At 42.5% G+C, this 24031-nt stretch overlaps 1 protein-coding gene and 1 long non-coding RNA gene across 10 annotated transcripts in view; both read right to left on the minus strand.

The window, feature by feature from the left end:
* Positions 1 to 10800: 10800 nt before the first annotated feature.
* LOC144334700 (uncharacterized) lies at positions 10801 to 12530 on the minus strand. The gene is made up of 2 exons (XR_013404842.1): positions 12475 to 12530; positions 10801 to 11862 (listed from the first exon to the last, which is right to left on the minus strand). It is a non-coding gene; the product is annotated as an uncharacterized LOC144334700 (long non-coding RNA).
* A 1322-nt stretch (positions 12531 to 13852) lies between these two features.
* KDM4C (lysine demethylase 4C) overlaps positions 13853 to 24031 on the minus strand; it is a 415179-nt gene continuing 405000 nt past the window's right edge. For all 9 annotated transcript variants that reach the window (XR_013404839.1, XR_013404840.1, XM_015117703.3 and 6 more), the window contains 2 exons: positions 19599 to 19691; positions 13853 to 14945 (listed from right to left, as the gene is read on the minus strand). Coding sequence is in view for 7 of the 9 variants with exons in the window: in XM_015117703.3 (XP_014973189.3) it covers positions 14769 to 14945; positions 19599 to 19691 (270 nt within the window). In the remaining 2 variants the exon portion in view is untranslated. The remainder of the gene's footprint in view (positions 14946 to 19598; positions 19692 to 24031) is intronic.

The raw sequence follows: 24031 nt of genomic DNA on the forward strand, positions 1-24031 counted from the left end.
TGAATGGCAGTTCCCAGAATGTAACCATTTAACCTTTCAGACAGCAGCCATCTCAGCCTGCCACAGTCTAAGCTAACAACTTCATCTCTTCCACTCCTTCCCAATGACCTCGTCGGACCTCACTTCTGCCCTCATTACCCAGCCCTGCCCACTCACACAATGGAGACTATCTTGCCAGCTCCCCTGGCTGCTCCATTTTAGCTTGTAAGACTTCAGGGACTCAACTTCCTGAAAATACTAAAGTGAAACACTTCCTCCCTAATAACTTAGGACCTCTTATGGAACTTAGTTCTCTAAGGAGCCAGAGGGAAAAATAAGAAAGCACTCTGCTCAGTCTCTGATTGGTGGCCACAAAAATGTTATCCCAGGCTCTCAGGTGGTCTCCTAGCTGGGAAATAAAAAATCCAAATACCTTTAGGTCAGAGATGGAGCACCTTGGCATCTAAATGCCAGTAACTATGTATGAAGCCCTCATGGTACACAGTGGAGGAAGCCAATTTTCTAGAACCTGAAGGTCCCTGAGCTGAAGAAGGTCAAAGAATGACAGAGAGAAAGAGAAGAGGGCTGAAAAACAAGAGTCTCAATGTTTTATTTACCAATGAGAGTATGAGAAGACTGAGCCTATTCAGAGAACCGATGGGAACAACCACCATAGTAACTTAGCAAGGGATACAGAAAACCTCCAGGAAAGAACTGTCCTAAGGCAGGGGCTGGTGCCTGAGCTTATACACAGTAACTCAGCCATTGGAGAAGAGGGATGATTTTGCATATTCTGTAATGTCCTTACCCTTGAACCCCAAGGTGTGCCCCAGTGATATGGTCTGGCTGTGTTCCTATCCAAATCTCATCTTGAATTCCCATGTGTTGTGGGAGGGACCTGGTGGGAGGTAATTGAATCATGGGGATGGGTCTTTCCCACACTGTTCTCATGATAGTGAATAAGTCTCATGAGATCTGATGGTTTCATCAGATAAATCATCAGAATAAGTCTCATGAGATATATGGAGGAGTTTTCCTGCACAAGCTCTCTCTGCCTGCTGCAATCCATGTAAGATGTGACTTGCTCCTCCTTGCCTTCCACCATGATTGTGAGGCTTCCCCAGTCATGTGGAACTGTAAGTCCATTAAACCTCTTTCTTTTGGAAATTGTCCAGTCTCAGGTATGACTTTATCATCAGTGTGAAAAAAAGACTAATACGCCCAGGGTACCTACCACTTCCAGAGTCCTCTTTTAAGGTGTCTCTTCCACATAAGTCACCTTGCTCTTAACACAAGACCCCAAGCCCCTAGCCCAGAAAATGGCCTGGAGTGGGAATGCAATCCAAGGGTAGTCAATGGAGGCTAAAGCAGAATGTGAGGTAGCTAGGAACAGGAGGTCTCAAACAGCCAGTGGTTGCTCATGCCTGTAATCCCAGCACTTTGGGAGGCTGAAGTGAGAATAGCCTGAGCTCAAGAGTTCGACACCAGCCTGGGCAACATAGCAAGACCTCATCTCTACTAAAAATAAAAAGTCAAAATTAGCTGAGCATGGTGGCATGCACCTGTAATCCCAGCTACTTGGGAGGCTGAGGCAGGTGGATCACTACAGTCTGCAGTGAGCCATGATCATACCACTGCACTCCAGCCTGGGCAACAGAGTAAGACCTTGTAAGAAAAAAAATTAAAAAAAAAAAAAAAAAGAGGTCTCAAATAGAGGAGGCCAACTAAGCAAGCCAATCTGATTCCTAAAGAAATTAGTTTATTTAACAAATATTTATTGAGCACCATGTTTAGACATTTTAAAAATCTTATTTAATAAATGCTTCTACTGCATGTACTCTGTGCCAGACACTAATCTATGTGCTTTATAAATATTAATTCATTTAATTTTCATAACAGCTGTATAAGTTAAACTACTATTTTTATCTCTTTTTAAGGTAAAGAAAACTAAAGGTGCAGAGAGCCTAAGTAATTTGCCCCAAGGTGTATCAATTAATCAATTAATTATTGAGTAGTAAAGACACTCTTTTATGTATTTGAGATAGATCAATAAGCAAAAGAGACAAAACTCTATGCCCTCCTCATACTGATAATTTTTGGTTTGAATGTTTAAAGAGAGAGTCAGTTGAGTGGCACTGGGAGCAGAAGCTAAAAAAACCAAAACAAAAAACCAACTTGAAAGCTGACAGGGAGGCCATGTGGCAGCAAAGTGTTCGAAAGGAAGGTAAGGGAGGTGACTGCAGATGATAGAAAATTAAAGGCCAGTGAACTGAGGGTGAGGGCCCAGTAGGAGAAGCAAGTCACATGAAGACCTGCCTGTTGCCAGCAATGTCATGTTCATGAGGCCCAGATTCTTCCTAGAGCCCCTAAGGCCCAGGTATGCAGTTGAGTTTTTTATCCTCTTATTTCTACAATAAGACCACCAGTACTGAATATGAGTAATTTTTGTTCTTCATATTTTTAAGAGCCTCCAACATTCAGCCCTCTGGTGCCCATTATAATCCCTTATGAAACTAAGGACTGCACAAAGCTAAACCCAAAAAGCCAGGATGCACAAAAAATCTCCTTGAAAGGTTAAAAGCATGAAATTGCACTGTTTTGGGACAAGCACGACCATGGAGAGAGGCACAAAGGTGGGATGACAATCACTCCTGCTTCAGAGAAGTGCAGGGCTGGCACAGGATAATGCCCTTGGGGATCAGCCTCAGTTAACCACCAACTCAACAGAAACAGTGGCGGAAGTCCTAGACCTGCAATTCTCCACTTCAACCAGCAGGCTGTGCAGCAGCACGTCACTGCAACGTATGCATTTAACAATGGCCGTGCCACATTTGTTTCTGGGGAGTAAGGTGGGGTAACTTCAGCATCATCAACAGGGCTAAGAAGAAAGGTCCTCTCCCTCCACCTGGAGGGCAGCGACAGCTGAGAAAGCTGACATTTCTGAAGTAACATTGGGGAAGAAACAAAGCAAAATGGCAGTCACATGTGGAAACTGAGGATTTTATGAGCACATCTGAGACGCCCCATGGGAACTCTCAGAAACAATTTGGAAGCATTTAATAGGAGACTGGACATATTGCAATAGCATCTTGTAGTTAAAACAAAAATAATGGTTTGTTTTTTCCCTGAGAACCCATTTAAACCTTCAGGTTGATGTGATGTGGGTGAACATGAGTAATTCTTTGATTTTCCTTTGTCTCACCTCAGTTGATGCTGTGCTGCATGGGGAAGGCTGTGTTCTTTAAAGCTGAGCCAAATCACATTGATCCTCATTCTCACCTCTGCTGTGTCTCTGGAAGCCACATTCCAGAGCACTGAGTCAACTTGATGATAGTAGGGAACACTCAGCAGGAAGCTTCAGTAATTCCAGTGCAAGTCAGAAAGAGTATTTGGCAGGGGTTTGCTCATTGGAATGTGGTCCATTAGGCAGGGGAGTCAGCCATGGTCAGAAAGACCTTCAGAGCTGGAAACTTCCATAGGAATTGGCTTTCCCTCACATCACAGACGAGGCAACTGATGAGATTTTGTGTGTCCACTGCAGGAATTTCACACAACCATACCTTCCTCCATATCAAGATTTACCAGCTCCTGCTACTCTCCCCAAGAAGAGGGCCAACCCTCCTAGTGCCCTAAGCAAATTGGCTTTCTCCTCTCATCCCTTTCCTTCACTGGTGTGTTCAGGACAATACTTGGGAAAGCTTATTTTTGACCAAAAATTCCAGCCTAACTTAATGAGCTGTATGGTCTTCAGTACGGCAAGGTCCCAAGAAGTTGCAAGATTGATGATGATGATGATGATGATGATGGTGGTGGTGATGATGAAGAACAGCAATAATGACAGTAGCAATATCTACTTTTTGAGCTGGGCACTATACTAAATACTTTATATACATTCCCTCACTGAATGTTCACCACTCTTCAGAAATAAGTATTATTCTCATAGTACCAATAGAGACACTGAGGTTCAAAAGTCAAGATATACACTCCAAGTTGCCAACTTAGTAAGTAGTAAAGGGAAGATTTGTACCCATATCTGCCTGACTCTGAAGCTCTTCTCTCCCCTCATCTCTTGTTAAATGAGATTCAATATCCACCTTCTCATTTCAGGAAGGAAAGGGAGATCAGGTGTTTGGGAGGCTGAACATACTGCACTAGAAGGCCATTTCTACCTTCGTTCTCTGTAACTGGTTCCCATTGACCAAGTCCATCTGCCTCCTACCTTCTTAGAGGTCCCAGGCATTTTCTACAGACTGGTAGGAAAACTGGGGAAGTCAAAAATCTTCTTATATTAAGAAAATATTAGTTTATTCAGTGGGGAAAGAAAACCTAGGGGCAAAAAGAGCCTAGAGAGTCAGTCTTGAGGAAAATCAAGTCAACCACAGTCACAATCCTATTCATTTTCTAACCCATTTAAATGGAATTCTAATTGCATAAAACAACTAATTTTGCTCATTAAGGTTCAATTAAATTCATCTGAAACTCAGGATAATGGCATTGTTGTTGAACAGCCATATTAAAGATGAAACATAATCTCTCTTGACTCCATTTCCTTTGACAAAATGAAGTTCAGCTGCTAATGAGCCCACAATACCAGGCTTCGTTTATAAAATGGCAACAAAGAGTGCCAGTTTTTGAACAGCAGTTTTTTTATTATCATCATCAACAGCCATTTCCTTTGTCACCAAAATACACAGAAATGATTACGAGGCCTTTTTTTCTCATTATGGCTTTGATTTTGGGGTAAAAATATGAAATGAATAGCTGCATAATCATATCACAGTAAAATCACACATTGAAAGTCCATAGGGGGTGGCCTCAAAGCCTTGATGCAGGGCATTCTATGAGCTGAGCAGACATTTCAATTTCCAGCCTTTCAGGTCTCAGACAATCCCTCCCCTAGAGTCTAAATCTCTTTGTTTCAGGGCAAACAAGAAATGCTTCTCCCTACCTAGGTGGCCCATACGCCTGTATTTTTATAGCCTCAGGAAAGAACCTGTTTGCTCTCTAGAGTCAAGAAAGAGTCTGTCTAGTGTGAGTCTGCCTTGGCAGACAGCCTTGTCAGCCTCTGGCACACCTAGTCCCTTCTATTGGCAGCCATCAGGATGGCAGCAGACTGCCATGACCCGCCTCAGGGCCTTGCTGTGTTCACAGCTAACCTCACCTGGCAGAGCGCCTGTGCCTGTCAGCTGTACTGCCACTTTCTAGCCCAGAGATGTCAATCTAGTGCCCAAAGTTAAGGCAAATGCTAACGTTACCAGGGGGTCCTTGCTCCCAGAGCTCCCATGATGGTGGCGGGCCGCTCCAAGATGGTGGCAAGCCTCATGTTCTCTGACCTGGGGTTCTTGGCCTCAGGGATTCCAAGGAATGGAATCTTGGGCCATGTGGTGAGTGTATAGCTCTATTAGAAACTGTGGGTCATGGAAGAGAACTGTGGAACCCAGTGACTAGTGTTCAGCTCGATTAGAATGAACCCGGGCACTTAGCCACGCAGGAAGAATGGCAAGCCTTTAGCCCGACTGGGAGTGGCAATGGGCGCCTCGCTAGACCAGGAGTACAGCGGACACCCTGCCGGATCTAGAGAGATGGAAGTCAGCGGCGGGTCTTTGGTGGCAGCAAACAGCAGTGGTAGAGGGTGCGTGAAAGCTCAGCTTGAGCCGTAACAAACACGGACCATAAGAGAGTGCAGCTGCAAGATTTAATAGAGTGAAAACAGAGCTCCCATACAAAGGGAGGGAACCCAAAGAGGGTAGCCCTTGCCAGCTCGAATGTCTGGGTTTATATCCCATTGTCCCTCCCACTGTGCTCTCAGGCGATAGATGATTGGCTATTTCTTTACCTCCTGTTTTTGCCTAATCAGCATTTTAGTGAGCTCTCTTCACTACCTGATTGGTCAGGTGTGAGCTAAGTTGCAAGCCCTGTGTTTAAAGGTGGATGTGGTCACCTTCCCAGCTAGGCTTAGGGATTCTTAGTTGGCCTAGGAAATCCAGCTAGTCCCGTCTCTCACTGTCAGCCCCTAGCCCAGTGTATTAGTCACAGTTCTACATAAAAACAGAACCAATAAGGTATATAGAGATAGATAAATACAGATGGTATAGATACAGATATATAGATATAGATATAGATGATTAGATAAAGAGAGATATATACAAGAGGGGATTTATTAGGGGAATTGATTGTGTGAGTAGGGAGGCTAAGTCCCATGATATGCTGCTTGCAAGTCAGAGAACCAGGGAAACCAGAAGCATGGTTCAGTCCAAGTTTGAGTTTGAGGACTGAGAACTGAGGAGCCACTGGTACATGTCCTGGTGTCTGAAGGCCAGAGAACCTGCAGTTCTGATGTCCAAGAGCATGAGAAGCTAGGTGTCCCAACTCCAGAAGAGAGAGAGAGAGCAAATTCATCTTTCCTCTGCCTTTTCATTCTATCTGAGCCGTTAGCCAATTGGATGATGCCCATTCACACTGGGTGAGGGGTATATTAGTTTGTTCCCACGCTGCTAATAAATACATACCCGAGACTCAGTAATTTATAAATGAAAGAGGTTTAATGGACTCACAGTTCTACATGGCTAAGGCCTCACAATCATGGTGGAAGGCAAAGAAGGAGCAAAGGTATGTCTTACATGGTGGCAGACAAGAGAGTGTGTGCAGGGGAACTGCCCTTTATAAAACCATCAGATCTCGTGAGTCTTATTCACTGTCAGGAGAAAAGCATGGGAAAGACCCACACCCATGATTCAATTACCTCCCACCAGGTCCCTCCCACTACACATGGAAATCATAGGAGCTACAACTCAAGATGAGATTTGAGTGGGGACACAGCCAAACCGTATCAGAGAGATTCCTCTTTACTCAGCTCACTGATTCAAATGCCAGTCTTTTCTGGAACACTCTGACAGACACAGCCAGAAATAATGCTTCACCAGCTATCTGGTTAGCCCTTAATCCAATCCTAAAATCAACCATCACACCAGTGAGAGCACAAGTCTGGCCAAGTGGCATTCAATCAGGAAAGTGTCTGGTACTCAACCAAGCTTGGTGAGCATCTGGTATGTGCAGGGTGTTGCAGGAAATATGGAGAAAAATCAGGCCTGTGGAGCATGGTGTGAATAGAACACCTAAAATAAGAATGCAGGTCCATAATCCCTTATCCAAAACACTTGGAGCTAGGTTTGTTTTGTGTGAATTCAGAACTGTTCAGATTCTAGAAAGGCCTACCAAATATCATATATTACCTAACACCCCACGTGAATATTTTGAGGTGATGTGTGTGAATATTCATACTAACTGAATGAATAATGTAAACAGTTTCATATCAGTTCAGATCATTTTGCTTCTAAATGAGTTATGAGTTAGGAAAATTTTCCTGGGAGCAAAGGAAGACCCACCTAGGAGGGGAAGAAAAAGGGGTTCTATCTGAAATATGATGAACGACTGGATCCATCTGACGCACCCTCTGGAGTCCCCTTGCACCCTGGAAAGAACACAGGTGTAGTGAACAGAGAGGTGTTAACCTTACTGGAACCCCTGGACTCCTACAGGTGGAGTATGAAAGGCCCATTTCTGAGTGTGGGGCCAAGGGATTTGCCTTTCTCCAGGGCTGCTGCAAGAAGTCTGTGTCCAGTGTTCCTGGGGCTGCTGGAGCTGAGGATCAGACTCCCCCATAGTCTCCCAGGCTCAGCCTTTCAGGGCAGCTCTGTGGCCAGTGTGTGCCTTCCCTCTTTGTAGCCTGTCTTCCATTGAAAAGACTCACCACCCCCACTAGCACAATCATACACCTGGCCCAATCAACAGAAGGCAAGTCCACATTTGGCCAGCTGTATAGCCTTTGCAAATGGGTGAGTATACTAAGTAATATATTCAAAATAAATCTTCATACCTAAGAATATATATTCTTATGAAAATATTCACCTAGTGCCCCTTAGTCTCCAGGAGCTGTGATAGCAACACATTGAATATTTTTTTTAACTTTGCATGATTTTTTTTTTTTTAAATGCTGTAATAGGCCTGGCACAGTGGTTCACACCTGTAATCCTAACACTTTGGGAGGCCAAGGTAGGCGGATCACTTGAGCCCAGGAGTTTGTGACCGGCTTGGGCAACATGGCAAAACTGTCTCTACAAAAAATACAAAAATTAGCTGAGTGTGGTGGCATGTGCCTACTTAGGAGACTGAGGTGGGAGGATCACTTGAGCCTGGGAGGCAGAGGTTGCAGTTAGCCAAGATCACCCCACTATACTCCAGCCTGGGCAACACAGCAAGACCTTGCCTGAAATACAAAAAAATAAAATACTGTAATATATGGAGACAGAATGAATACTATTCAATGAAAACTAAGCAGCTAATTGTGGAATTAACAATGGTGGCTGTACAACCTTGTGAACATACTAAAAACCACTCGATTTTACATTTTAAAAGGGTGAATTTTATGGTATATGGATTATCAATTTAAAAAAAAAACCTAAACAGTTGAAAGTTAACTGTGAAATGACTTTCAGCTCCACTGCAGTCCTATGGCCACAGCCTGAGACCTATCCCCACTGGAATCTCAAATGTAGAAATCTGAAACCAATGCCCCTCCCTCAGACCACGCCTCCTGATGAAAGACCTCTCAGTCTCCCTCCTGCTATATCTGCTGCACAGTTGTCTTCATTTTCTATTGGTGCTATAATGAATAAATCTAGTGGCTTAAAACAACACGCATGTATATTCTTACAGTTCCGGAGGCCGACGTCTGAAATCAGTTTCACTGAGCTCCGGTCAACATGTCAGCAGCTGGTTCCGTGCAGAGGCTTCTGGGGACAAACTGTCCCCTTGCCTTTCCAGTTTCTAGAAGCCACCCACATTCCTTGGTTCTGGCCCTTTCCTCTATCTTCAAAGCAGATCCCCTCCATCCCAAGGCCTTGTTTGTCACTGACCCTCCTGCTTCCCTCTTAGGAAGAATGTGATTCGCACTGAGCCCACCCAGATAATCCAGGATAACCTCCTTGTCTCAAGCTTTTAACTTAGTAACACCTACAAAGTCTGTTTTTGCCATGTAAGGTGACATTCGCAGGCTCTGGGATGACGCTATGGACATCTTTAGGAGCCATGATCCAGTCTCCCACGGCCTTCCACTCCCTAGAAATTCTCTTTCCTCCCAGTCAGTCCCCTCTTGACATCAACTACCTTTCTTATCCACCCCAAAAAATGAGTTGAAAGAAACTGTTCTTTCTGGCATCTTCAATTCTCTCACACTCTTTTCCTTACGTCACACCCACCTGGATACCCTCTCCTGGAACAATTCTATAATCTGCCTTCTCTGTTCTTATAATCAAGAAATCGGTCTTACCGGATAAAATCTCCCCTTTCCTGTGTAAAACCTGCAACTCCATCTCTGCTCCTAATCGTTTTCCCTCCCTTTGGGATTTCTCCAGAAATTATTGTTTAGATTCTCCATCTCTGCCCTTCATCTAGATCCTTTCCCTCAGAAATAAATATTTTCTCCTATCAAAAAGAAAAAGTGGCCAGGCGCAGTGGCTCAATTCTGTAATCCCAGCACTTTGGGAGGCTGAGGCAGGCGGATCAGTTGAGGTCAGGGGTTCGAGACCAGCCTGGCCAACATGGTGAAACCCTGTCTCTACTAAAACACAAAAATTAGTCAAGCATGGTGGTGCATGCTTGTAGTCCCAGCTACTTGGAAGGCTGAGACAGGATAATCGCTTGAACCCAGGAGGCAGAGGTTGCAGTGAGCTGAGATCATGCCACTGCACTCCAGCCTGGGCAATAGACTGAGACTCCATCTCAGAACAACAACAAAGAGAAACAAAAAAAGAAAAAATGAAGACTTCTTGTTCTGGGCTTGTTTCTCCCTGGCTAAGTATAATTTAAAATCCTAGACACAGTACAACAAATAAACCTAAGAGAACTACAAAGTGTTGAAGGAGGAAAGCAGACTAACAAGGACTTTAGGGTTTAAGGAATCTGTGTGAACAGGGTTCAGTTCTCTGGGTTTTCTTTTTATCTCCCATATATCCTGGACTTAGAACTGGAAAATCCTATAAATGGCAACAACCAACAAGCAAACACAATGTAAAAAGAAAAAAAGCCCCAGGAAAAGTCTGTTCTGTCTAGTCAAAGAACAGGATAAGGAGCAATCCCTGAAAACAAAAATGTTGATAATACTCCTCCTACCCCTATCAAACGCAAGGCACGGCCCCCTGCTTCCACAGTGTCAGTGAAGACCAAACAGAAGTCTGGGATTGCCCTCCACACTTGGTGGCAGCAAGTGACCCAGGACGAGGCTTCCCTCCCCACCTCCCAGCACTGTGTTGCTGGACTGAGCGTGGGGTTCTGCACTCCTTTCTCCGAATTACACAATCTTACTTGGATTTTGTAACATTTTCTTTTTGCTTTGACCACTGCTTCTTCTTGAAACATGCTCTTCCCTTGCTGTGTCCAGGAAACCACAGTATCCTGGGTTTCCCTCTCACTGAGCTTTTCACCCCCCACGCCTGGGATCGTCTTTTCCTACCCAATTATGTTTAGCCATTCTCTAGGGTTCTGTTCTTTGCTCATTTCTTTATTCATGTGGCATGTTTTCTAAGTAGCCTGCCTTCCATTCTCCTAGATTTTTACTTACTTTAAGAAAAAAAGTCAAAAAAAGTAATAATCCTGGAAAATGAAAAAAAAAAAAGTCACATTCATTGAAGTGTAATTTACACATAGTTCACCCATTTTAGTGTTAAGTTCTATGAATTTTGACAAATATATACACTCTTATTACCACCATCATAATGAAGATAAAGAATATCTCCATCACCCCCAAAATGTTCCCTTATATTCTTTGTTGTCATCCTTTCCCCCACCTCCAGTCCTTGGCCAACCACTGGATCTGTTTTCTGTCCCTATAGTTTTGCCTTTGCCAGGAGATAATTTTCCTGTACACTTTTACATCTAACAATAAAGACAATGCCTTCACATTTATCTCTCTCTCTAATGTTAACCTTTCTTTTGAGCTTCAGACTCACCTCTCCGATATCTCCTGTTTGGGTCAGATTTAGGAGTTTTTCTTCATGCGTTGAGAAGGTTGAGTGATTCGAAAGTTACCCAACCTCTGTGAGTTTTAGTTTTATTCCATAAAAGAGGGTAATGGTACTTATTTTGCTATTTATTGGGGAGGTTAAATAAGATAAACGTCACCAAGGAGACTACAAGACTGGATGTACACAATAGATGCTCAATACATCATTAATATCAGCTGCTTTTGATGAAGTTTCATTTCCTCAAAGGGACCTCAAAGTTCCCCGGCCACCTTCAGATAATGAAGCACGGGGTTTCTGAGTCATAGACCCACTTGCTGGAGAGTTCAGGCCTCATCAGAGACTAGAAATCACTCTCCCCACTGGCCAGTGCTATGTGTTGCTACAACATGTCAGGTGAGAGGATGTGTAACTCTTCAGATAACTGCTCATCTGAATTCTCAGAGACTTTGCAGGACAATTGAGTCTTGCAACCAACCAATTACTTCATGTAATGAGAATGCCTCAGGATCTCTGGTTAGCTTCAAGTTTATGGGGCTGATTTATATCTGAAATGAAGATTGTTTCATTTCAGATTTCTTTTACTTAAAGGCAAAAATAAAGCACAATGTTATCTTGCAGCAGATACTGCTCCAATGATTATTCATAAGGCCTCCAGGGCATTTCTAGTAACGTGTGCATGAACCGCCTTGTTTCACACTGGATGGGTACAGGGAGAGGTGGCAGACCCACTCATTCCTACACGGTTCTGTATTCTCGGTCTCCACGTTTCCACGTACTGTGACCCAGTAGCAATGTGTAATACATTCTGGGAAGCCATGTGATACTTCAGTGGATGCTGCTTCTCAATTTCTCTCTAGTTGAACTAAAAAAAAAAAAAAAAAAAAAATCCTTTAATAAAAGTAAACTGACAAGGATCACATTGTTCTCATTTCAAACACACAAAAAGGAATTAAAATGTTATGAAATATGCCAGGCCGTTTTTACTAATCCCTTAACCTCCAGAGAAAGGGCTTGCAATTAGTGTTACATTAGAATTGTCACAGTTTAGCAATTTTTTTTTAATACTAGAAGGACTTCAGCTGATTTTATGCTACACATATACACTAAACATGCAGTTAGTGTAACCAAAAAAATTAAAATTACAATTGAGGTGCCACACAGTAAGTGAAAAAGGTTTAACGGTCTGTCTGGTCATAGAGCTAATAACCACTTTATGCAGAATGCAGTGAAACAAAGGTGCCTTTCTCAATAGCCAGAGTGCATTTGTGGCCAGCACTATTTTACTAAGGCCATATACAGCTGTACTTGGTTATAGGCACATTCGTTAAGTGAGACTATAAAAAACAGCTGTATTTGAGATCGCATAGACCTCTGCACATTTTCTCCCTGTGGCAGCCAATCAGAAATCTTGCTGACAGGCAAACTTGTACAGAACAAATGATCCTATTTAGATTAATTCCTTTTAATGCCTTACCCAAGCCTACTTTCCTGGTATATCATGTAGAGAGCAGGTCAGTTCCATTCAAAACCTAGAGATAGAAAATTCAAGCTTGATTAGTTGATAAAATATATGACTACACTGGTAGAGAACGTGGAGTGAGCCGGGCGCGGTGGCTCACGCCTGTAATCCCAGCACTTTGGGAGGCCGAGGCGGGCGGATCACAAGGTCAGGAAATCGAGACCACGGTGAAACCCCGTCTCTACTAAAAATACAAAAAATTAGCCGGGCGCGGTTGTGGGCGCCTGTAGTCCCAGCTACTCAGGAGGCTGAGCCAGGAGAATGGCGGGAACCTGGGAGGCGGAGCTTGCAGTGAGCCGAGATCGCGCCACTGCACTCCAGCCTGGGCGACAGAGCGAGACTCCGTCTCAAAACAAACAAACAAACAAACAAACAAAAAAACAAACGAGAACGTGGAGTGCTCACTCTGTAAAAGTAAGGCTGGTGGGCTCTACCCCAGCTCAGAGTTGAGCCACAAGGCACTCTGGAATATGAGCGCCCAGCCAGGAAGCAGTCTAGGGAATTGGTTTTAGCTGTGGCTCTTTCCTTACTGTTTTGGTCTTCACTCTCCACCCAGAACCAGGATAACCCATACCCTTAGCCATGAAACTCTGAAATGCCGTTCCAGTCCCTGGTTCTGGGCTTTTGCCCATAGGATGTTAACCAGAGCCCCAAAGAGGACTGAAATGTGCTTACTTGGCTGGGCTGGCTTGCTCTCCTGCCTTTGCAATTGACATGAGAAGAACATACCCGGGTTGCCCACTGGGCCCACTAGAATAATGGGAGACCCACGGAGCAGGTGTGTGAGCTAGTCCAAGCCAAGATCAGCACAGCTGTCCAGCCAAGCCCTGCCTAGATGAGAGAAATAAATGCTTTCTGCTGCAGGCCATTAAGATTTTGCAATTTTGCAATTGTTTGTAATGTAGCAAAATGGTGGCCTCAGTTAACTGAAGCAGTCACCAAAACTGCCTGCCACTGCCTGCATCCCTTTTCCTGTCTGTCCCACAGGTCTCATTTATACAATGAAGGAGGGACTGGAGAACCTCTATTCCTACTAATGACAGCTGCAGACCAGGAATCCTGAGACGAAAACTGATCCAGACTCAAGGGTCTGAGATGTATTCAGGGCCTAGAAGGAGCTGAAGAAAACACTTCCATTGGTACTGAAGTGGGCAGGCAGGGGACTTTGTCTCCAAAAATATCACCGTGCATGTGCCACAACCATGGAAAAAGTCAGCGACAGAAGGAGGGTCTGAAAAACCTGGGCCGCAGTATGTCCTGATAGCCAGCTCTCCAACAAACTTGTTTTTCTATTGGTTTAAACCCAGACAAATAAGCAAGTCAGAGACAGGACTGGAGAAAATGGAAATCTTTATTTTTAAACACTAGTACATTTTCAGGCTGTTTTAAAAAAGAAAAATCATGTTACATTAGTTCAAAACTATGCATCAAAGCATATTTATTTAAACTCTAATTTTACAAACACATAATGAAAGAAACATATATTTTATAAATATCTACTCAGAATATGTATTATGAAAAAAAGTGTTTAAAAATAACAGCCCCAGATCTCCCTCTTTAAATATATAAAATTCGCATACAATTCATAAGAATTCTTTCTCAAGAGCCAAAGTTTCATTTCACAAAGGCCAACAACTCAGTTCCCATCAGACACAATCAAAAGTAATAGGAATATTCAAAAATGTAAAAGTTCTGTACAAGGGAAATACAGATAGCACACGGGTAAATCTCATTAGCATACATGCCATTTGTGTTTTAAAAATGTTTTATAAAAACTGCAATTTGAAACAAATAAGTGAGAGTCCTTCCCTGACTGTGGAAAATATATAAATTATTGCCCTCCCCGCTGGGTACCGAGGTGCCACCTGCTGGAGCTGGAGAGAGAGGTCCCCATGTGTTTCCTGACAGGGGCCTAAGCCACACAAGGGGACCCGCCTCCTCTGTGGCAGTGGCTTTTCCTAGTGGGTGATTCACTAGTATTTCCTTTCACTTAGAAAAATTCTTTGGGATCATAGAAGACAATTGCTCACAAGTGAAAGCAAGACTAGAGATGATTTCAGATTGCTGCATCCAATTAATAATGTGTATTTTGTATTTTTGGTGACCAAACTCTGGAACCCGATTTACCACTGTCAGAGACACACCCCGTCACCTATGCCAGCAAAACTCATGGCACAGCCCCAAGGTCGTCCCTTCATCTTCTCTCTTCCTACCCAAGCTGCTCTGTGGCCTGCAGCGATGTATGCAGACTACTGTCTCTTCTGGCACTTCTTCTGGAAAGAGCTCTTCAAAAACGTGCGGTACACAGGGTCGGCCACATATTCGTTCTTAAACCTGGAGCTCAGCACTCTTTGTCTTTTTCTCTCCCCTTGGATAATGTCTGCTCCATAAAATGTGTCTTCAAATCGCATGTCAGAGGCTGTGGACTAAAAGCAGCTGGTGTTATAGTGCAAAAGGGAACGGCATTTTATCTTCAGAAGACTGGACAAAGATCTGACTCGGTCAGCTGGGGTTAGGGTGTAGATGCCCCGGGCACCAGCTCACGCTAGAAGGGCCCCAGGCATGACTTTGGGCTTTCCCTCACCTCTCCCACCCAAAGTGGGGGGCTCCATTTAGCCCCACTTTATCCAGGATCTCCCCACCCTCCACCCTCAGGGACCTTCCCCAAACAAAAGCAAGATTAACGTCTCATTTTAAACTTCCCTCATTTTTCATCTCCCCTCTGGCTCTTGCCTAATGAGGTTTTCGACAAATGTCAACAGTCATCTCTAAGTTACCTTTACTCCTACTTAGCTTTGGGCCTCTGCCCCATCCCTTCCCTGAAACTGTTCTTACTGAATGAAGTCCTAGTTGCTAATTCCTGTGACACCTTCCTACCCCTAAACTGACTTGACTAGTCCGCCAACTAATTACTGCTTAAAGCTCTCTCTCTTCTCTGTCATTTTGTAAACCCATTCTCCTGCTTCTCCTTCTCTGGCTGCTCATTTTGATGTCTCAAGGGTTCCCTTTCTTAACTGTCTGCTCAACTACAATGCCCTAATGTTTGGCACTGGGCCTTCTCCTCTCCACTCCTGTTCCCCGGGCCTTGATGCCCACACCCCTGGCTTCAGTGTCTGCAGGAGATGCTCCCATCTCCTGCTCCAGCTCAGGCCTGTATAAGTGCATTTCCCCAGCAGGCATCACAAAGTCCTTGTCTCAGAGGCCCTTCAAATCAACCTGTCCTAAATTGAACTGGAAACCTTCCTTCTCCATTGCTGTCCTTCCTACATTCCATGAGAGGCACCACCATCCCCATGCACCCAGTTACACTGGCCAGAAACTCAAAGACACTGTAGACATTTCCCCACCGTGTCCAGGATTCCTCCTGCATGTACCTTGAAGCCCTTCAGCCTTTCTTGTTAATCCTTACTGACCCTATGGGGTAGGCCCTCACCTCTCCAAACCACTGCAATAAATGCTTTACCTCCAACCTGTTTCCCACAGTACCACTGGAAGAAAGCTCTCTAAAAACCCTCTTATTATAAGACTCTACATGGTCATATGCCCTTGCTTATAATTTCCCAACAGCCAACTGCCTTCAAGATGACATCCTCACTCCCTGGGCTAGACCTACATAACCTGGCCAGAAGCCTGACCCGTGCTCTCCTCAGATGACATCAGTTGCAGGTCCTGGCCATACTTGCCTGGCTCAGGGTCCCATGCTTCTCTGTCTTCGGACACACTGTTTCATTTTTGTGAAAGTTATTCTATTCTACTGTCTCTGCCCTCGGCAAGCTTAAGGGTCCTTCTGTGGGTCTCCTATGGCCCTGACACATCCACTCAGTAGGATGAGGGCAGTGGTCGAGGTAAGGGGCAAATAAGTTTCTCCCCATCAGGGGAACCCCATAAAGATGAGGATATTAGGGACTGTGCACCCAATTTTACATGTGTTCCCCACTGCAAACAACGTGCCTAGTACTCGACTGCTGTTCAGTAAGTGTTTGCTGAGTGAGGGCATGTGGCTTTTTCTGTGATAATGAGATAAAGCCTAAAGTCTATGGTAGGCACTATTTTTGCTTCCCAATTCCCTACTATCTTGCTTCCTAAAATGCACTGGCAGCTGTTTTCACTGAGGTGGATGACTTCTGATGACATCAACACACAGCACATTTCACTGTGCTGAGACTGCTTCCCCTGGCTGCTGGCAGAGGCGAAAGACGCTTTAGGACTCGAAAACACACAGTCCATGATAAAGAAGAGAAAAACAAGAAAACAGCTACAAGGAAGCCTGAAAACAAAAAATGTACCGAAGTGTAAAGCTGTTCATGTTTCCAGCCAGTTCATGGGACAGTTACTCGGGGTAAGAGGCCACCTCCACGGCTTCCCCCAGATAGCATCTAGCTTCACTAGGGAAGAAAACTAAATCATTATGGGCTGGTTGGGTTCCCTCTGCCACTAGGAGAAAACACTTTTGTTTCATTCATTCTTGGCAAGATACTTCCTATGAGTAATCTTTCACTTTTGTAAGTGCTAAAGTTATCAAAGAAGAAAATAAAACATCTATGAAAGTGTTGCCACTGTGCAGAAGCAGCAAAAGTCAGCCTCTCAAATACAATAATCAAAGCGATTTACCAGGAGCTCTAGCTAATTATGCACCGTTGCTATGGTTATTCTGTGAGACAATAAAAGGTAATGGGGCTGTTTCTGAAGTGAGTGGAGAAGAACCCCACACGATCACTGAGGTGGACTGCTGGCTCTTTTGAACAATTTCTCCCCCAGTCAGCGTGCATCTGGGTGAGCTGAAGTCATTAAAATACAAGGCCTCCTGACAAGGGCTGCTAACCTCCATCCTTAAAAAACAAAAAAGACTTTTCTAACCATAAAATATCTTCCATTAATGAGTTTTCCAATTAGATTTGTTTCGCCAACTGGAAAAAAAATAGTAATCATGGACAGACTAACCAAGGGTCTGAGGGCTGTGTACCAACCTGAAGGAGAAGCAGGCTGGCTATGGCAAGACAATAAGGTGGCCAACAGGACTTAGTGACTGTGAGCCTTTGTTCCTGAAGATATTTTCTACTTGGCTCAGCCGCTCAGCATAGCAGGCTGCATTCAGAGTGTATGGATGTGATTTATATATTTTCACTGTTTTTTTTTTTAATTAAAAATTTTCTCTGAGAATAAAAAAAATTGAATGTTGGTGAGCTTGTTCAGTGAAACAGACCTTAGAAAACCCAGGACCTGTGTTCAGAGACAGCCACAGGGGAAGGCATCCTGTGAAATCTTCTGTGAAACAAAGAAATTGTGATCACAGTATGAAAGCAACAAGCTTTCTTCTCATGTGATTAAGAAACAGTATTTGAAATCTACAAGACTCAGTTGGTAGGAGGCTTAGTCATACATGGGTTAGAAAATGAAAGACCTAGGAGACTTCAAGAGGCTACCTACTCTACTCCCCATCCTCTAAATCTCTAGGTGCTGAAAAAGGAAAAGAAAGGAGTGAGAGGAGCAGGGAGTAAGTAAGGGAAGAGGGGAGTCCAAGGAAGATAGGAATACAGAACGAGAGGAAGCTATCTCTAACATCTCGAAAAGGAAAGTTTTTCTCAAGAAATTTCAGGTCTCAGAACAGTGACAAGTCATCTAAAATTTTTAGGTCTTCACTAAGATTTGGCTGGTATTTTCACAACAGGAATATTTAATTTTTCCTTTGCTTGCCATTATTATCTAGTGGTTACTCTATCTACAGGTGTGTGGTCCCCTCTGAGCCATATTTCTCATTGAATGGGTAGCAATACAACCACTCCTCTTGACAATTTCACTTTGAAGGACTTTCGTCTGAAGGATGCAGCTGAGAGGAAAGTCAGTTACTCTGCTGTCAGGATCCCATCTGATGGGAAAAAAGCTGCATATACAACTGAACGTTTAAGGCAAGCTTGTCCAACCCATGGCTCGCAGGCTGCATGCTGCCCAGGATGGCTTTAATGCGGCCAAACACAAATCTGTAAACTTGCTTAAAACATTATGAGATTTTTTTGCCTTTTTTTTTTTTTTTTTTTAAATAGCTTATCAGCTATCGTTAGTGTAGTTTATGTGGGGCCCGAGACAATTCTTCTTCTTCCAGTATGGCCCAGGGATGCAAAAAGATTGGACATCCCTGATTTAAGAAAACCCTTGGTTTTTCCAAAATAACCAAGTAATCTATAGTGTCTCTATCACTGCAGACAAGTATATCATAAGCACACACTAAACCGAAATTGTCATTTATTCCGAAAAAAAATTTCACTTTAGTCAGAAAAACCTCATCCATTCAAATTTCTCTATTTAGGATTTATCATTTCACAGATGCAATAGATATAATTCTAAATGAATAAAACTGACTTCATTTCAGGGTCCACTAAATATTTTATGATACAATAATATGAAGCCTAAATTATTGTGAATTATGTTGTTCAACTTCAGTTTTGATTATCTGTCCATGTTTGTTCATCTTTTAATGGTATGTGAGGGCATGAAACTAGTATTTCCTTTTTAAAAAAACTGCTTTAGTATTCCCACAATTGGCATTTAGGCTTTGTTTATCGCTTTTATTATGAAAGTCAGAGTTTAGCTTAATTATGAACTGACACAAACATCAGTGAATCAGTGACTTTCTGAGACAGAAGTTAGTCAATCCATGATAAACCTATAGAAGAACAGACAGACATTCAATTACGCCAAGTCCTCTTTGATCTACTCCTGAATACTTTCTTTTAATGTTGCTTCTACTAACAAGATTGCAAATGCCTTGATGGTATCTTTGTTTGCTCCTGGTGTTTTGCACAGAGCACATATTCAGTAAGTATTTTTGTGCACCAATAAATGTCAACACAAAGAAGCATCATTTGACTTCATTAGAAAAATAAGGCACATGCATTAGTTTCCCTGATTCTGGCTGAATTTGAAGTTTGCATTCAATAGGTTTCACTAAGGAAAAAGTTGCATTGGCTTTCTTTAGAATTAATCCAAAAACCCAAGGATGTTTCCTGCCAGGCTTGGGAAACATGAGGTAAAGACAAGGAATTCACTTGGCAGGTCCCCAAGTGGCATCTGCCAGCACTTACAAATCGAGCTTTCACTCTCTTGGGTAACTCTTCATCTAAAGTGTAGATGTCCTCTCTCTTCATTGCTATCTGGGATCCATCTTCAAACTCAACCTAATGAAATAAGATAATATGATACACATTAAAAAAACAGCACTGACCATTTTTAAAGGTTCCAATTAACTACATAAAAAGATGAAAAGGACTCAAACAGAACAAACAAGGAACCAGCTGAAGACCAAAGGAAGTAAGAAGAGTTATTTCCCTTATTAAACTAAGTAGAGGCCGGGCATGGTGGTTCACGCCTGTAATCCTAGCACTTTGGAAGGCTGAGGGAGGCAGATTCCAAGGTCAGGAGATTGAGACCATCCTGGGCAACATGGTGAAACCCTGTTTCTACCAAAAATACAAAACTTAGCCAGGCATGGTGGTGCATGCCTGTAGTCCCAGCTACTTGGGAGGTTGAGGCAGGAGACTTGCCTGAACCCGGGAGGCAGAGGTTGCAGTGAGCTGAGATTGCACCACTACACTCCAGCCTGGCGACAGAGTAAGACTCCGTCTCAAAACCAAAAAAATAAATAAATAAACTAAATACAAAATACATTTTAAAACAGGCCAAAATTCTTGGAAATGAGTGTCTTGGAATATGGGATATGAAAACTTTATCTGGCAAAGCAAAAACAAAGAAAAGTAGCTGCTGATCAAATGGAAATCACAAAACATGAAATTGTGGGAAATTTAGCATTAAAATGGGTTGGATCTGTTAACACCATTTCTTTAGGAGGCTCTGACAACGTAACAGGGAGAACTGTTTCTCTCTGTGAAAGGAAATATAACATATTTCCTTTTTTTTCTTTTTAATTAAGACAGGGCCTTGCCCTGTTGATCAGGCTGGAGTGCAGTGGCCTGATCTCAGCTCACTGCAACCTCAACCTCCCAGGCTCAAGCAATCCTCCCACCTCAGCCTCCTGAGAAGCTGGAACCATGGCCATGTGCCACCATGCTCAGCTATTTTATTTTACTGTTTTTTAGTAGAGACAAGGTCTCACTAGACTCAAGCAGTTCTCCCACGTTGGCCTCCCAAAGTGTAGGGATTACAGGTGTCAGCCACCATGCCTGGCCTGTTTACTCTTACATAATAATCCTCCCGGATAAAATAATTTCTCCAATTCCTACAGAGCTTGAACTTTCAAAACTCACTTGTCAAATTCAATCAAATGCCATCAAAGGAGCCAGGAAAATCTGTTTCTCAACTTGCTAACATGTAAACCTCATCAATGTGTGAAAATACATCATTATCTAAAACAAAATGTTTAAAACTTTTTTCACACTAACCAAATGGAAGCAAATAATTTCATAACCAATTTTTTTTAACATTTTAAAAGATTTTGTCAAAGAAAAGATAAGTAACCACATTTGCTTAGTGCTACATGTAAGAAGCTTTACTTTTGCACTTATTATTTAATTAAATGTAATTAACAGAAACCTAGAGCACCTAGGTTTAGACTGGTTTAGGTTTAATCCAACATGAACTAATCTAGCCAGAAACAAAAGGGATGTAATCAGGTAGAATACTTAATATGTTCTAATTCTGAACCACATATTTTTCAAGTCCCTAAATTTTGTTTGAATTTCTTACTTTTAAGAAATGAAAATATGCTTGTACTTCTTGTCAAGAGGTAAGTTAAACCACACAGCAGTGCCATGTTAATAAAAAAAATCTAGAGTTTGAAAAAAAAATTTACACTTATTTTTGTTTTTTGGTTTTTTCTTGAGACGGAGTTTTGCTCTTGTTGCCTACGTTGGAGTGCAATGGCATGATCTCGGCTCACAGCAACCTCCGCCTCCTGGGTTCAAGTGATTCTCCTGCCTCAGCCTCCCAAGTAGCTGGGATTATAAGTGTGCCGCCACCACGCCTAGCTAATTTTTATATATTTTTTTAGTAGAGACGGGGTTTCACCACGTTGGTGAGGCTGGTCTTGAACTCCTGACCTCAGGTGATCTGCCTGCCTTGGCCTCCCCAAGTGCTGGTATTACAGGCGTGAGCCACTGTGCCCAGCCACACTTATTGTTTAATTCACAGAATGTCCAACTGATATATCGCTGTACTTTGCATTAAACACTCTCTTAAGCTTGGGTGGATGATATCATTAACTGGCCACATCTGTGCCAATGCATTGGTCTAGGTTTGCTGAGATGCCCAGGTGGGTATGTCTCTCAGGCAAAAGTTACCAATTCTGGTTGATGAACATCCATCACTGTCTTAATAAAGATCAAACACATAATTGAATGTATTATTATCCACGTACTGTTAGCATTTTGAATAAGCTAAACAATACAGTGGAATTAGGTGCCAGTCACATGAGAACTCTTGCTGCCACTTCCGGGAGGGCTGACAATGGGAAGGGTTTTCTTCCTGGCCTTGTTTGAGCAGAATAATTTCTTTAACATTTAACTAGGCCATAGTGTCATCTGATTTACACAATTTGATAGCACAGCTAGAACCACCTGTGCCTACTTTCATTTGTTTTAGACCACTTAAAACATCTAAAAGACAAAAAGCAATTACAAACCTAGAAGGGAGTATGCTGTGCTAGGACCAGGGTAATCAACTGTCCTAGTTCACCTGGGACTCAGCGGTCCCTTGGGATATAGTTATTTTCAGTACTAAAATCAGGGATGGTTCCAGGCAAGCAGGGATGGTTGTCCACCCTAGTTAGGGCGGAGCTGAGAGAGAATTCTGGCCCTCTCTTTACCAGCTGTGTGCTCTCGGACAAATTATTTAAAAAATTATTCTTAAATCATTAAAATTTGGTTCACAGCCTTTCTTCCCTCATTTGTAAGACAGGAGTCAATAACATCTATTTTGTAGGACTACTCTGAGGGTCAAAAAATGCATATGCCTAGTATATTAAGCACTGTGCAGCAGGTATTTATCTGTCATATCTATTTTTAAAACTGTCTTTATTTGATGGTGAAGTTTAATAATTAGACACAAAACACAAAATGATCTCAAAAGGCCACTTGGCTTAATGAGGAATTTTAAACTACTTGTGCTTGAGAGACAATTTTAATATTAGTCTTAACTTTTTCATTGAGTCTATAAATATGCTTATAGTTTTATGTTGATAGACCATCATAAATTCAACTGAAGTTAACACACTGATTACTAATTAGCCTGAATTTCAACATATTCTCATTATGTGATACTTTTCATGTAGCAAATGGCTTTGCTACATGTAAGAAGCTTTACTTTTGCACTTATTATTTAATTAAATGTAATTATTTTATTGTGCATTATGTAGTAATGCTTCTTTTTCTGGATCCTCCAGTATTATTAGCCTGTCTTGCGATTTTTGCCTAATTCTGGTCATTCTAATGCAAAGACGCTCCAGTACCTTTACTATTATAAATAACTTGAATTTGTGTCTTGAGACCATATGCAAATACCATATGCAAAGGGGGAAATGGCCTTTACACAGACACACAGACACACACACACACACAATGTATGTGCATACATCCTTCCCTATCCATTCCCCTTGGGTTTTTCTAGACCATGAAAAACACTCTCTCCTAAGTTTTTCAAACTTCTTTGAACACCTTTAATTGCACTGTGCTCCAGTTCCTGACGCAGTGTCTTATAATGCACTCTTCCATTTAAGCTCTTGCTCCTTATCAGTCTTTGAACAATTTCTCTGTTGAAACTGATAGTCTTATCATTCTCAAGCTGTTTTTCAACAGGCCTGAACCTTCTTGCTTTTTCTCCTTTTACTTCAATCCTCCTGTTTTCACTCTACAGTTTAGCCTGAGAATCTTGATTTCTGACACCATGTTACTGAAAAGTCTACAATGTATTGGCTCTAAATGTCCCCTTTTAAAACCTTTCTGAAGGAATATAAATGTACATGTGCTACCCATGTTGTTTCCCTTATTAAAGCTTAACTCATTCTCATTTCTGGGTGAAATAAAAGTAATTAATTTTTAAATTGTATATATACTCTTTAATACTATGTAGGGTTCCCTAGTGAACAGAATGTCCAACTGATAGCCGTACTTTTCATTTAAAAAAGCATTCCTTTAAGCTTGGGTGGATGATAACCATCAGCTCCTTGTGACATTAACTGGCCACATCTATGTCAATGCACTGTTGTCTAGCTTTGCAGAGATAGCGGGTGGAGTGGGGAGAGTATGTCTCTCGGCAAAAGCCACCAATTCAGGGGCTGCTGGTTGAAGAGTGGCCATGACTGTCATGGCTGAAGGTGAGATAAATCAGCCAACTAGTCTCTCCCCATACAACAGAAACAGCGGGAGGCAGCCTGCCTTCTAGTCACTTATCTTTCTGGCAGAACCATATTCCTTACAATTAAATCATTCATCAAATGTTGTTAAGAGTTTCCCAGTGTCCAACTTGGTAATAAAACTCCAGGGTTTCGATCTGGGTCATTACACAT

This window comes from Macaca mulatta, chromosome 15 (genome assembly GCF_049350105.2).
Source record: "Macaca mulatta isolate MMU2019108-1 chromosome 15, T2T-MMU8v2.0, whole genome shotgun sequence".
Taxonomy (NCBI): Eukaryota; Metazoa; Chordata; class Mammalia; order Primates; family Cercopithecidae; genus Macaca; species Macaca mulatta.